Below are 16142 nucleotides of genomic sequence, written 5' to 3' on the forward strand. Positions count from 1 at the left end.
ACCCAAAACATGTATCCCACTAAATCGTTATTTATATATCATGTTTAAAGCTTAACATTTGAAATTATTCATCCACTTAGCTAATTCATCCACTAGCTATATATCTCCCACTTTTAGCATCATCAAAATACACTATAGAAGGAAAGATACCATCATGCAAAAAGATATAAGAACATATGGCAATATACAAAGATTACAAGAGCACTTCATATAATGGCAAACTTACAAGGTGCAATTCTAAAACAAGGCATAGCTTTTTGGATTTGAATCCTATCATGAACATAACTATATTGTTCAGACACTCAAACCACCTATCTAGTGTATGCTCAATCTAGAGGCAGCATAAACAACTATTATCAAGAATAGCCTACAAAGAGCCAAGAAGACTTTAATACAAATTCACTAATTTCATTTTCATAGGACTTGTAAAACTATCAAGGAGTCTATTCAAATCAACAATTGAATTTTGGCAAATAACCTTCATAAAACAATCAAGGAGAATAATCTAAATTAATGAGGAATAGTATTGTGATCATATGGTAGCCAAAAATAGGAAACCCATATTTTGTTCATATGAACAGTAATGTGAACAGTAACGTGAGCAGTAATGTGAACAGTGAATCACAATCTCAAGCATCAAGGTTGTCAAGCATGCCTAATTCTCTCTTAATGAAATTAAACCTATCTTCACACAAAGGTTTTGTAAAGATATCAACTAATTGGTGATGTGTATCAACAAACTCAAGAACAACATCACTGTTCAATACATGATCACGTATAAAATGATGTCTAATGTCTATATGCTTGGTTCTAGAATGTTGTATGGGGTTCTTAGTCAAATTAATTGCACTTGTGTTATCACATTTAATAGGTATGTGATCAAGAGATATTTTGAAATCTCTCAATTGTTGTTTGATCCAAAGTATTTGGCTACAATAAAGACCCGCAGCTACATATTCGGCTTTGACCATGGAAAGTGCAACTGAGTTTTGTTTCTTGTTACACCAAGAAACTAAAGAGTGTCCTAGGAGTTGACAAGAACTTGAGGTACTCTTCCTATCAAGGATGCTTCCAGCAAAGTCGGCATCCGAGTAGGAACATAAATCAAAGGATGCATTTCTAGGATACCATAGACCTAAATGCAATGTACCATTCAAGTATTTGAGAATACATTTAATAGCATGCAAATGAGACTCTTTAGAACATGATTGAAAATGTGCACATAAACATACGAAAAACATAATGTCTGGTTTACTAGCTGTGAGATATAAGAGACTACCAATCATACCTCTATAGAGCTTTTCATCAACCAGTTTTCCTTTTTCATCCTTGTCAAGTTTGGTGTTTGTGCTCATTGGAGTTCTACTTAGCTTTCTATTCTCCATCCCAAACCTCTTGGTCAATTCTTTGGTGTACTTGGCTTGGTTGATAAAGATGCTATCCTTAGCTTGCTTGATTTGAAGCCCAAGGAAGAACTTGAGTTCTCCCATCATGCTCATCTCAAACTCACTCTTTATGGTATTAGCAAACTCTTCATACAAACAATCATTAGTAGCACCAAATATAATATCATCAACATATATTTGTACTACAAGGATGTCATTTACATGATTTTTAACAAAAAGAGTTGTATCAACTTTTCCGTTTGAAAAACCATTTTGCAAAAGAAAGTTACTAAGCCTTTCATACCAAGCTCTAGGAGCTTGTTTCAAACCATACAAGACTTTAATCAATTTAAAAACATGGTTTGGAAACTTATGATTTTCAAAACGAGGAGGTTGCTCAATATATATCTCCTCATCAATAAACCATTTAGAAAAACACTTTTAACATCCATTTGGAAAAGCTTAAAATTCATGTATGATGCATATGCAAGCAAGGTTCTAATAGCTTCTAATCTAGCTACAAGGGTAAAGGTTTCATCATAGTCAATGTGTAACACCCTTCTTGTAGTAACTCTGTACATTCTACTGTTCCGGTGACCAGTATGGGTCCGAACAGTTAGAACGTCCGAAAAAACATTTAAATTAAAGTGAGGAATCATAATTAACTCAAATATTAATAAGAAACATTTAGGAAAAATTTTAGAAATAAAATACAACCAAGTTAAACAAGCCGATGCCCTAGCGATGGGTAACCCGATGGGAAGTAGCGGTTCTCGCAACTAGGAGGACTAGACCTGGGGAAAAATTCATAAAATAATTTTTGGGACTCCAGAGAAGGGTCATTGAGGTTTCTATGGCATTAGAATGCCAAGAAAATGCTTAGAAAAATTTTTCAATCGGTACAGACAATTTTAGTCTGTTAAGCCAAACGGAGGGAATTTTGGTCATTTCGCTTTCAGAGGTGATTTTTGGCCGACTTGTCCAGTTAAGTAAATAATTATTATGACATAAAATATGAATAATTATTGCTAAAAATTAAATTAAAAATGAGTAGAGAAGAAAAAAATAGGAAATGAGATAAAAGGCTCATTTATGACATCATTATGATGTCATTAAGCAAATCCCACCAATCACATTTAACTAACACTTAAATAAACTAATAAAAAGCGATAAGTATATAGAAAAAATCAAAAAAGAAAACAGCAGCCATCACCTTCAACAAACCAGCCGTTTCCCTCTCCTCCCACCCAAACCTCCATTAAAACACGCCAAAGCTTCATTAGCTCACCAAATTTCACTTGAATTCCTTACCTAGCTTCACAAAAAATTAATGTAGCAACTTGAACATCCTCTAGGCAGCCAAAAGAGAAAGAAAAAAAGAAGTTTGGGTAGCTTGAAATTCTGCTCCATTCAAGGTTAGTGTCCAATCTTAGTTCCTTTTGCTTTAATTCATGTTTAAGGGCATGAATTGTGTAAGAAATGTAAGAAAATAAAATAAACAAGTGTGTGTGTGCACGCTACAATTTTGGCAGCTAGGGTTAGCTAGGGTGGTTTGATGATTTTGCTTGGTAGAAAAATGGTTATGAGCAGCCTTTGGTAGTGGATGAGGGAATGAACATAATTGAGTAAATGAAATGCAAGAATTGTGCATGTGGGAAATGAAAAAAATTCGACACTTGAACAATTCTAGGCTTTGCTCATGTGATGGTTTATTAACCTTGTAATGGTCAATTAGTGACCATTTGAATGTGTGTGAGGAGGAAATGAAGTGAGTTGAGGCTTGGCATTTGTGTATGGGTGAGCTGCGTTGGCTGACCTGCAGGACTGAGCATGAGTCCAGTAGGTTTGGGCAGTTATAAATGGAATTGTAGAGGTTCAATTGGTGCAAGGCCAATTGGACATGAAACTAGACACATAGTGGCACAACTTTGGTATAGAAATCTTGCCCAGAAAACCAAATCAAGTTAACCTAAGAATTACCCTAATCCGGGTGACCTGCATTCTGCCTGGGCAAAATGACTAAATGAACAGTGTTTATTCATTTGGTCATCACTCAGTGTAAAAAGGTCCAATTGACCTGAACTTTTACCAGAAGAAAGCTGAGACATATACCTACAACTTTCATGAGGAACACAAATCCAATTTCTGACCATAACCTAGTCAAATTGCCAACCAAACTTAGGTTACCAAATTTGACAGAACCAGTTTTGCCCAGATTTTTCGATTTTGTCTAATCTAGCCAGTTATGGTGTTTAGGCCATAACTTGAGCTATAAAACTCCAAATGGAGTGATTCAAAAAAATAAATGTAACTAGACAAAATAAGGAACAACTTTTATGAAGAAAAATTTTCCAAATTCCTACTGTATAAATGACTAATGGAACAGTAAATATAAGGCTTGAAATCTGAAAATTTTGAATAACTAACACTAAGCTTAAAAATGGTATTGGCAACCAATACTAACAATTTTAGAATGCAAAATGTGGTATGTTGGGAGTATTAGAACCAATGTACCTACTGTCTATACAAAAATCAATATTTTAGTTGACTAATGAAATGAATTGTAATACATAAACTTAAATTTCAAGAATTGTACAATTTAAAAGTGTAACATGCCCTAGTATACCGAGCAAGACTAGTTTGGATAGGTTGGCATGCCAATGGGGTTCAGTTAGCAGTACTGCACATGGCATTATTCCATTCTGTAATTTTATGGCTTTTAACTATTCTGACATTGTGTTGATACTTGGCCTTGTGCCTAATGTTATTACAGCTTATTAGTTGTTCTATTGTACACCGGGAGATGCATATGTAACCAATAGTGTGACGGCCTGAGGTACTAGATACCCAATACCAGTTTACCCGTTTATCTAGTCCAGTCATCCAGTATAGGTTACTTGGGCAACCAAAAACATGGAAGTGGATAAATTTAATGAAATTATGAATATAATAAGAACAAAATAAATAAGATTACCAATAATGATCGAAAAATTGTTTGCATAAGACATTAGGACATGCACTGCATATTTATTTTCTGTTATTTCTTTTTATTTTATTATTGGCACCATGAAACATTATTGCTTAGGGCGTTGCTTTTTGCCACGCGTAGGTTCTGGAGAGACCGACCAAGAGCCCAGTAGATCACAGACTGTGTGAGATCTTCTGCAGCTCTGCATAGTGTCCGTGTCACCTCACCGTCATCAGTGCATTAGTAGGACACTAGGTTTTATTTTGGTATTTTGTAATTAACTTTTATTTTCTCATGTGTAATTAAGACTTATGTAATGTATTTTGGGTATTGATGTAAATAATGGAAATTGTATTTATAAATAAAAAGTGAATATTTATTTATGACTTTTATATAAATATCATATGAAATGAATGAATGAGAAATGGAAATGTTGTTGAAAAATATTGAGATTTTATTGATGAAATGGAGTTTGGGATTGATTGAAAATTTTGAAAGTGTTTTTTACAGGTTCTGAAGAACTGTTTTATCCATTTTTAGCCGGCATTCTACTAGATTTTCTATAAAATTTGTGGAACCTCAAATAAATTATAATTTCAATAGATGACTTAAATGAATTATATTTCACAAATTGTACTTCATAACTATGATAAAAATAAATTAAGGAAGAATAAAATGATTGAGATAAAATAGGGTATTCCGGTACACTGTGTGACATATCTTACTAGGCTATACTGTAAATGGGTAAGGAGAGTCACACAATGCCCTCTTCTTGGTTATAGCCTTTGGCTACAAACCCAGCTTTATTCCTAGTTATGTTTCCATCCTCATCTAATTTGTTTCTAAACACCCTTTTGGTGCCTATAGATGGATGGTCCTTTGGCTTAGGAACTTGAAGGAGTGGAAGCATGAAAAACACAAGTTTATATCATTGAATTCAAAAATTTTCACTTAGGGTCACATGCATCATGCAAGATTTATTTTTATCTATTTGATTTCAATGATAAACAACATATTAAAACTCTTTTAATATGTTTTTGGATCTATATTTGCCATTCAAGATTTTAGAATTAATTAGATTAATTTTAGAACCCTAGATTAGATCAAGAACAAGTGCACTAACCTCTTGCTGCACTGCAGTGTATTTGGCACCTTTAGGATGTGTCTTTAGGACACCAAATGTTGTCCCTCTAGCTTGTCCACACCAAGATCACCTATGGCAGCCCTTGAATAGCTTCTAAAGCTTTTTCTATTAATTAGAAAATCAAGTTTTGCCTTTTAAGAGATTAAAGATGTAAACAGGACACTGGAAATAATTTTTAGTATTTTTAATTCAAGAGATTGTTTACTAATCTCTTGGAATTGATGAGAGATGAAGAAGAAGAGAGAATGGGGGCCTCAAGGGTGGTGGCACAAAGGGAGGTAGCAGCTGGTTATGATTTTTCTTTTCATAACAACACTTATATAGTTAGGTCACCACTTAAAACCCTTGCCACATGTCACCTTCTGATTGGCTCTAGGTTTGATTGACCCAATCACTTTGTGCCAAGTGTCAAACCTATATTTAATCTTAATTTTAATCATCTTACATGATTAAAAGACAATTGGCAAGCTTATGTGTAATGACATGTGTCACCATCTCATGGTGCCACATGTCACCCTGTGAAATGACCAAAATGCCCTTGTATCTTAATTTTGAATTCTCAACCCAAAATAATTATTTCTCTTCTTCTAATCAATTTATATCAAATATAAATTAATTAATTAATCTTTATATTAATTTCTCATTATTAAATTCATATTTAAACACTTTAAATATAAATTTAACTTATACTATACATCCAATAACCTAGATTTAGTTTCAAGTCATGCTAGGGACTTCACAATCTAATTGCAAACTAAACCTATTTAATTAATCAATTAAACTCTTTAATTAATTAATTAAATCATATTTAATTTGGTAATTACTTATATATGTGTGTGACTTACTAGGCTCATCACTAATTGGCAATGAGACATGATATTAACTCTTAATATCATCAGAACTCTTTCTTACCATAAATGATTTCTCTAAATCATTTTATGCACCTCATAGACCATGGTTAGTACCTAGCATAGCATGCCATGGCCACCCAATCAGTAATAAGTTTTACCTTAAATGAACCTATAATCATATGTTACCATGCACTAGAATCTCTCTGTTACAAAATCCCAATTCAAGCTGGAGTCATGGTTTATATCAAACCCCATTTGTTATGAATATTATGTTCTCTTTTAATTTCAGTTATTGATTAAAAAGATTTTTTCATCAGAAACTCTTTTCTGATTAAATCTATCTGTCCTGGCCAGGAACTTGAAACATCAAGAACAATTAAATGAACATAGGATTTTATCCCTATTTACTTAGAGGAACAGATTCCATCTTGATCAACACCTACCTCCATATATAACTAGTAGGAGCCAACACATGCCCATATACCCATACACAGTACAAGTATGAAAGCAGTATCAAACTCAAACCACCTATATACAAGATAACTGTGCTATCTCAGGTCTAAAGATTATATGCACTGATATGATTTATGACAATACATTGACAAGAGTAAACTCCATGTGCTTATCATAAGTGTCACTGATTCGACCTACTTATCATGTATAAGTGCCTATCATGTTTGTCATATGGCATGAGACTCACCATTCCATCTTATTTATATCTCATATAAATAACTTGGGAACAAATATGAATACAATCTTTCTGGATAAGTCATGTCTTTATTGTGAAGTATCCTCGATTGTGAACCTATTTATGATACTTTGTACTAGAAATACTGTCACTCATATTCTTAACAACCTAAGAATAGAATTTCTAACAAAATATTAATGGACCTTTTCTATTACGCATAAATATATTATGTAAACGGAAAAGTGGAAATGCCTTTTATTAATAAAAACATGTACAAGATACATACTAAATGATATGCTCTAGGGCATACTACTAACATAACTAAGGTCCAAACCTTATTCCTTTCAAACTGATTGAGCTCCTCTTGCATTGCAAGTGCCCAACTCTCATCATTAATGGCCTCATATATGCTTCTAGGTTCTATTTGAGAAATGAATGCAAGGTTATTACATATATTTCTAAGAGAGGATCTAGTTGTTACCCCTTTTGATGTATCACCAATGATTAGGTCTTTAGGATGATCCTTCTTGAATGTCCAATTTTTTGGTAGATTTTGTTGAACTTCTTGATATGGAACTGGTTGACCTTGTTGCTCTTGAGGCTCAACTTGATCAACTCCCAAGTCCTTCAAGGGATCTTCCATGTGTTGATCTTAAATTCCACTAGATTGAGGATCTTCAAGAGTCAACTCATCAAGATTACCTACAACATCATCATCACAAAAAATATCCTTTCTAGGACCAAAGGAGTTAGCTTCATCAAATACAACATGCATTGACTCCTCAACAACTAAGGTTCTCTTATTGAAGACTCTATATGCTTTACTGGATGTAGAGTATCCCAAGAAGATACCTTCATCAGTTTTAGAGCTAAATTTATCTAAATTATCTTTGGTATTCAAAATGAAGCATTTACAACTAAAAACTCTAAAATAACCTATTTTAGGTTTCTTGCCATTCCATAGCTCATAAGGGATTTTCTTTAAAATAGGTCTAATCAAAACTCTACTTGAAACATAACAAGTCGTATTAATGGCTTTCGCCCAAAAATAAGTAGGCAAATTATATTCATTTAACATAGTCCTCCCCATGTCTAAAAGAGTTCTATTTTTTCTTTCAACAACACCATTTGGTTGGGGAGTCCTAGGAGAAGAAAAATTATGAGTGATCCCTAGTAAGTTACAAAACTTATCAAATTTCTCATTTTCAAATTCTCTACCATGATCACTCCTAATAGAAGATATTTGAAAACCCTTTTCATTTTGAACCCTTTTTGAAAATCTCTCAAAAATATCAAAACATTCATCCTTATGAGCAAGGAATGCAGCCCAAGTATACCTAGAGTAGTCATCAACAATCACCACAGCATAATATGCACCACTTAAGCTAGCAACTCTAGTAGGACCAAGCAAATCCATATGCAATAATTGAAGGGGTCTAGAAGTAGATACCAAATTGCTTACCCATTTGGTATGCATTACACACCTTATCCTTTTGAAACTTGATCTTTGGTAGCCCATCAACTATCTCATCCTTGTTAAAGTTTGCAAGAAGGTCCATGCTAGCATGTGCAAGCCTTTTATGCCAAGTCCAAGAGTCACTAATAATTGAAATAAAACACTTGACATCTTTGTTAGACAAAGCATGCAAATTGATAACATAAATATTTTCAATTCTTTCACTAATAAATAACATTTTGTTATCACTCATCCTAGACACAAAGCAAGATTTAGACTCAAAAACAACTCCACAACCCTTATCACATAATTGACTAACACTAAGCAAATTATGTTTTAAACCATCAACCAAAAGCACTTTGTCAAGAATAGGGGAGTTTTCCTTACCAACCTTACCTATTCCCACAATTTTACCTTTACCATTATCACCAAAAGTCACTTGCCTGCCTCCATCTTTCTTTTCAAGAGAAAGGAAGAGATTGGCATTTTGGGTCATGTGTCTTGAACATCCACTATCCAAGTACCACTTGCTTTCAAGCTTTGAGGATTTCAAGCATACCTATACATGATAATTCAATTTACTTTAGGTACCCAAATGTACTTGGGTCCTTGGGGGTTAGTAGTTCCATCATTAAAATCAAATATTCTACCATATCCAAGATGGATTTTCCTAATAGCACACCTATAATTGGTGTGACCAAACTTGCCACAATAGTGACAATAACCATTAAACCTTCTTATTCTTGGTCTATATGCATGAAAGTGTGAATATGGTCTCATGAGACTATTATGTGAATGTGAGCATGAGGCATGGTGAGTGTGATGATAGTTATGAGGCCTAGTAGCAGGTTCCCTATGAAGGTTTGGCCTAGATGCAACTCTTTTAGATCTATATGTCCTACTTACATTTTGTTTGCAAGTATATTAATGAATTGAAATCTTTCTAGTTTCATTTCCATTAGATGTCTTTAGTTCTTGTCCTCTAGGATTAGAAACCTTTAGACTAGGCATTTGAGGAATAGGCTCATTAGAACTAGATGCTTTAACAAAGATGGTCTTGGAAAGAGGTGCTTGGGTAAATTTACTATAGCCAAGTCCATACTTAATGCTAAGAGACCTTTGAGAGTCCAAAATTGCATTAAGTTTGTCCTTTCCTTTAGCAAATTTGAAAAGAGAAGTTTTTAGCTCAACAATTTCATTTTTCAACTTCTCATTTTCTAATAAAAGCTCATCTAAGGATTTTTGCACATTACTATCTAAAGGTCTATCAACCTTAGATGAGGTCTCATTCTCTTTCCTTAAACTCACAAGCTCACTTTTTAAAAGTTTATTTCTCTTATAACTTAATTTTAGTTCATCATTCATAACTTTAAGAGCATTAACTAGTTCATCACAAGAAATTCAACAACATCATCATTTAAAGTTACCTCATTGGAGCTTTCCTCCATTGCCATGAAGCACATTTGGGCAACTTGATCACCAATCTCCTCATCTTCAAAGTCACTTGATTCATCCCATGTTGCTTTAAGTGCCTTCTTCTTGAACTTCTTGAAAGGCTTTTTCAATTTGGGACAATCCGTTCTAATGTGACCCGGCTTGTTGCATTTAAAGCATGTGGGAGGATCCCTCTTGCTACTTTCTCCCTTGTCCTTCTTGAAGTTCCTCTTTGGGATGAACTTCTTGTTTTGAACGAGCATCTTCCTTATTCTCCTTGTCATTAGAGCCAATGCTTCCTCATCAAACTCATCATCTTCATCACTTGAGTTTTCGGAAGATATTTTGAAGGCAATGGTCTTTTTGGCTTTGTTAGGTTTCTCAATTTGCTCTCTTTTGAGGGTCATCTCATAGTTAATGAGATTTCCTAAAAGCTCATCAAGTTGTACCTTGCTCAAGTGATACACTTGAATTGTATAGATGTTTTTAAGCACATTTATACACTATCTCATAACATTTAGGTAAGTAATCTCATGCATAGTAGTTGATTTCATTAGTTTTTGTAATTTCTATTGTCAAGCCCTTAATTCCATATTTTCTGCATCATTTCAAGTGTTTAGGTGAAGCCCGAGAGTATAGGAGTACAAAGGAAAGCTTAGAGAGGTCAAGAGACTGAGAATTGCTGCTAATACAAAGTACATGGGTCCTGTAAGCAAAGCCACAGACCCGTGTAACTCTTTACCAGAAGAAAGCCAAGAGAATCAATGGAGAAACACAAGTACACGGGTCATGTAATTGGACCCGTGTAATCTGCTGGGACCCGTGTAAGTCTTTGCCAGGCACAAGCTTGAAGAACTTTCTGAGAACAAAAGTACACAGCCTGTGGAACCAGGCTTATGTGGCCAGCACAGACCCGTGTAAGTCTCTGTGCCAATGCAATACTCCATAATTCCACTCTAGTAAGTTACACGGCCCAGGTTCGTGTAGTGACACACGGGCTGTGTACCATGTGGCAGCCAGTTTTTAAACCCGAGTTCCCGCTTTTGTTTACCCATTAAAATCAGACTCCTAAGGCTTTTTGGACTAAAAAATGACCTAACCCTATAACAGCTATTATAAATAGAAGCAGAAAACATCAATTTGGGGGATCGATCCTTTGACAGTAATTTTTAGGAGTTTTAAAGAGACTCGCACTCTGCACTCTCTCCAGCCGTCTTGAGGAGAAGAATATCAGTATTAAGAGGAGTCTTTCTAGCTGAAGTTCCATAAGATCAAAGCTGTAAACTCTCTTCGGTTCCTTTATTCCATCTCCTTAAACGGATTTTTATTGTTTTATTTCTTCTATATGATTTCTTTTTACTGTCTTTACCCTTTTATCATGATGTTTACTGAACTCATGAGTGAGTAGTTTTCATATTCTGGAATTGGGAGAGTAATACTTGTAATCATTGTTATGGATAAACATTAAGTTTTATTTATTGGACTTGAGATTTGTTCCTTAATTTAATTTTTTGTGATTTTAATGTATGCTATGTGCCGGTACCCACTTAGTATTAATTGTAAATATTAATTAAAGGACTGAAAGGTGAAGATTAATATTAGAAAATCAAGATCTTAAACCTAGGAATTCTGACCTAGACATAGGCTGATACCTTTGTGGAATTTCAAAATTGGTCAAAGACCTTAAAGGATTTTAATTAATTTGATCACCATGAAAGTTGGGTTTAAGTTAATTAGAATACACCCTAAGTGTCTTGAGAGAGGATTTAGGATACCTTAGGACTGATTTTCATCAAGGAAAACAATTCTCAATCCAATAAATAAACAAGATAACATCCATAGTAAGATTCAAGTGTGAAATCTTAATTCTGGAATTGTTTCAAAATAGATTACTTCATATTAAGTTTATCATTTTAATGTTTTAAAATAAACAACTTTCATTACCTCATTGTTCGATAGTCTGAATAGTCAAAATTACTATGTAGATTGGTACTTACTAATCAAATTCCTCGTGAGAACGATACTTTACTTATTTTATTACTTGTTAGCGATTCGTGCACTTGCGGGGTTAAAACTAGCGAAATAAGTTTTTTGCACCATTGCCGGGGAATTTGGCTTTAGTAATATCAAGTGATAAACAATTTAGCTGATTTAGGCAATTATATTTATTATCTAATTTTATTTGATTTGTTTTATCTCTTTTCTTTTCTCTCAGGTACCCGATCTAATATATGACCAGAAAAAGGCCAGAAGAAGAAATTTTGGACTGTGATCCGGAGATAGACAAACCTTTAAGAGCCATCAGGAGGGAAAGGTGTAACACCCTCCCGGTAGCAACTCCGTACATTCTACTGTTCCGTTGACCAGTGTCGATCCAGACAGCTAGAACGTCTGGAAAAATATTTAAACTAAAGTGAGGAACCATAATTAACTCAAATATTAATAAGAAAAATTTAGTAAAAATTTTAGAAATAAAATACAACCAAGTTAAATGAGCCGGTGCCCTAGCGATGGGTAACCTAGTGAGAAGTTGCGGTTCTCGCAACTAGGAGCCCTAGACCCGGGGAAAAAATTATAAAATAATTATTGGGACTCCAGAGAAGGGTTATTGAGGTTCTTATGGCATTAGAATGCCAAGGAAATGCTTAGAAAATTTTTTCAATCGGTACAGACAATTTTGGCCCGTTAAGCCAAACGGAAGGCATTTTGGTCATTTCGTCTTTAGAGATGATTTTTGGCCGACTTATCCAGTTAAGTAAATAATTATTATAGCATAAAATATGAATAAATATTACTAAAAATTGAATTGAAAATGAATAGAAAAGAAAAGAAAAAAAATGAATTAAATGAGAATTTATGACATCACATGATGTCATTAGTGTGCCTTCACCCAATTACATGGTGACACATGGCATAAACTAACTTAAAAGAGGTCAAATGGGCTGGAAAATGAAGAAAATCAGACTTTTCTTTCTTTCTTCTTCCTCTTGCCGTGAACCATTCCACCATAACCACCATTAACAAACTTCTAAACCTCCATTTCCCTAGCTTTCTTCCACCAAAAGCCCTAGTTGTCTTCATAAAAAATTCACCCCACACCTTGAGAAAGCTTTGGGCAGCAAAATTTTGAAGAAAAATTAAAGTTTTGGTTGGCTTGGATTTGAGCTAAAAGAGGTTAGTGACCTAAACCTTGAATTTCATTTTAATTTCATGTTTAAGAACTATAAATATGTGTAAATGACAAAGAAATTTGATGAAACACCATTGGTATGCTAACCCTAAATTTTGGCAGCCATGGTTAGGGTAATATGGTGATGATTTCTGGGGAGTTAACATGCTAGTATGACTGCCCTTAATGTGTATCTTATAAGTGAATTGATAAATGCAATGATAATGCATGGTTTTGAAATGTTGAGTTAGGGTTTGGGTTGAAGAATGAGACTTTGATCTTGTGATGATGGGAGTAGGTTTTAATGGTCAATTAGTGACCATTTTGTTTGGTTTGAATAAAAATGAAGTGAATTGGGTTGTGGGATTTGAGGTTGGAGTGGCTGCCTTATGTGACCTGCAGGTTTGGATGTGAGTCCAGCCTGTTTGGACTACCATAACTTAAATTGTAGAGGTTCAATTAGTGTTTGGCCAATTGGACATGAAACTAGACACAAAATGGCACAACTTTGGTGAAGAAACCATGCCCATAAAACCAAACCAAGTGGACCAAAAACTTGCTCAAATCCGGGTGACCTGCAGGCTGTTTCTGCAGAATGACCAAATGAACAGTGATTGTTCATTTGGTCATAACTCAATGTAGAAAGGTCCAATTGACCTGAAATTTTACCAGCAATAAGCTGAGATATAGACCAACAACTTTCATGAAGAAACCTACCCCAAATTATGACCAGAACCTATCCAACAATTGAGTTGCAGTCACTGTTCACTGCACTGTAGATATGGTCAGCCCTGAAAATTTTCAATCGGGCCAGTTCTAGTTTTTGGACCATAACTTGAGCTAAGAAACTCAAAATGGAGTGATTCAAAAAATGAAATTCAACTAGACAAAATAAGGAACAACTTTTATGTTGATCATTTTTCCAAATTCCCACTGCAACAGTAACTAATGGAACAGTAAACCCAAAGCTTGAAAACTGAAAATTCTGTCCAATTCACATTAAGCTTAGAGATGGTATTGGCAACCAATACCAACAAGTTTAAAATGCAAAATGTGGTATGTTGATAATATTTAAACTAATTTACCTATTGCCAATGCAAAAGTCAACATTTTGGTTGACCAATGAAATGAATAGTAATCATAAAAATTAAATTTCAAAGAATTACATAAATAAAAAGTGTTAAATGCCCTAGTAGGCCTAATGTGATTGGTTTGGATAGGTTGGCATGCCAATAGGGTTCTGTTAGCGATCGCATATGGCTTCATGCCATTACGTATTTCATGACTTCCCATGCCATTCGTGACATAATAGCCTTTGGCTATGATATTGAGTTGTTATACTCGGGTTTAATCACGATAATTATCACGACTTATTAGGTACATTACATTGCACAGGAGACACAATGTGACCGATGGTGTGATGGTCCGAGTACTTAGTACCTAGTACCGGTTACGTTTATCGATCCGATCAACTAGTATAGGTTACTCGGGCAGTATTAATAAATCTTACCAAACTTCAATTGAATAATATTGTAATAAACATTTGAGACTTAGTTCACCCAAAAATGTAAATATACATTCTGTACACATGTTTTTATTTTATTTTATTTTATATTGTCACCACTAAGCAGAATTGCTTAGCGAGTCACTTTTGTCACGCGCAGGTACTGGAGACATAGCTGGGGAGTCCAGCAGGCCTCATACAGGGTGAGCCTTCATATCTGCACTCAGAGTTCAGAGTCACCTCACATTGCAGTGCATTTGGTAGGACATTAGGCCACTTTGATATTTTGATATTTTGTATTTTGTAACCTTCTATAATGTATATTATAAATTCATGTAATCAAGCTTTTGATGTAAGTATCTATGAAATATGTTCAGTAATAAATTGAGCATTTTTCATTGAGTTGACTGTGTTTTGAATTGAATTGAATTTTGAGATACTGAAGTGAATTGAGAAATTATTGAGTATATATTGGAGGTTGATTGAGAATAATGTGATGATATTATTGGGAGTGTTTTTAACAGGTTTAAAAGAATTGTTTTTCCAATTTATAGCCGGCACTCTGCCAGATTTTCTATAAAATTTACGAAAAAATTTAGTCTTATAAAAAATTATAAATAAATGAATTAAAAAGGATTAATTGAAATTGAAACATGAATTGGTGTTTCGACACACTGAGTGGCATAACTTGCTCGGCTACACTGTAGACGAGTAAGGGGCTACACTGTAGACGAGTAAGGGGTGTCACAAAAGGAAACATCAAGAGCACGATCAAGAAGATCCTAAAATTCCAACCATGGCTGATAATAATGATAGACCAAGACTCTTGAGAGATTACAGAGCTCTATCTGTCCAAAGATTTTAGCCCAGTGTCACCAGACCCACAATGGAAGCCAACAACTTTGAGTTAAAACCAGCATGGCTTCAAATGATTCAATAAATCCAGTTTGGAAGTTCACCAATAGAAGATCCACACTATCACCTCTAGTGCTTTCTTGCCCTATGTGACACATTCAAGATGAATGGAGTTTCTGATCAAGCCATAAGACTCAGAGCATTCCCATTCTCCCTTCGAGACAGAGCAAGGAAGTGGTTACTTTCTCAACCAGTTGGAATATTTACCACTTGGGAAAACCTCTCACAAGCTTTTCTATCAAGTTATTTCCCATCTGCAAAGACTGCAAGACTAAGGCTTGAGCTCAACACCTTCAGACAAAAAGAAGGTGAATCACTCTATGACGCATGGGAAAGATATAAAGACTTGTAGAGGGAATATCCACACCATGGCAAAGAGGATTGGCTACTAGTGCAAAATTTCTATAATGGGTTACTACCCTTTACAAGGAGCACAGTTGATTCAGCTGCAGAAGGTGACCTAATGGAGAAAATAGTGACACAAGCACTTGAACTTCTAGAGAGGGTTGCATACCATAATTATGAATAGTCAAATGAAAGAGGAACTGCAAGGAGAACAGTAGGGGTCCTGGAAGTGGATGCCCTAAGCATTATAAATGCTCAATTTAATTAGTTCATAAAGAGACTC

General features: G+C 34.6%; 1 protein-coding gene and 1 non-coding gene across 2 annotated transcripts; both read right to left on the reverse strand.

The window, feature by feature from the left end:
- Window positions 1-7688: 7688 nt before the first annotated feature.
- Window positions 7689-10333, reverse strand: LOC131171245 (uncharacterized). The gene is made up of 5 exons (XM_058130715.1): window positions 9920-10333; window positions 9489-9827; window positions 8729-9051; window positions 8499-8611; window positions 7689-7888 (listed from the first exon to the last, which is right to left on the reverse strand). Exons 1-5 carry the CDS (start codon window positions 10331-10333, stop codon window positions 7689-7691), a joined length of 1389 nt encoding a protein of 462 aa, XP_057986698.1.
- A 5449-nt stretch (window positions 10334-15782) lies between these two features.
- LOC131171647 (small nucleolar RNA R71) lies at window positions 15783-15889 on the reverse strand. The gene has a single exon (XR_009142305.1). It is a non-coding gene; the product is annotated as a small nucleolar RNA R71 (small nucleolar RNA).
- Window positions 15890-16142: the final 253 nt, after the last annotated feature.

The sequence above is a fragment of the Hevea brasiliensis genome, chromosome 12, assembly GCF_030052815.1.
Source record: "Hevea brasiliensis isolate MT/VB/25A 57/8 chromosome 12, ASM3005281v1, whole genome shotgun sequence".
NCBI classification, from domain to species: Eukaryota; Viridiplantae; Streptophyta; class Magnoliopsida; order Malpighiales; family Euphorbiaceae; genus Hevea; species Hevea brasiliensis.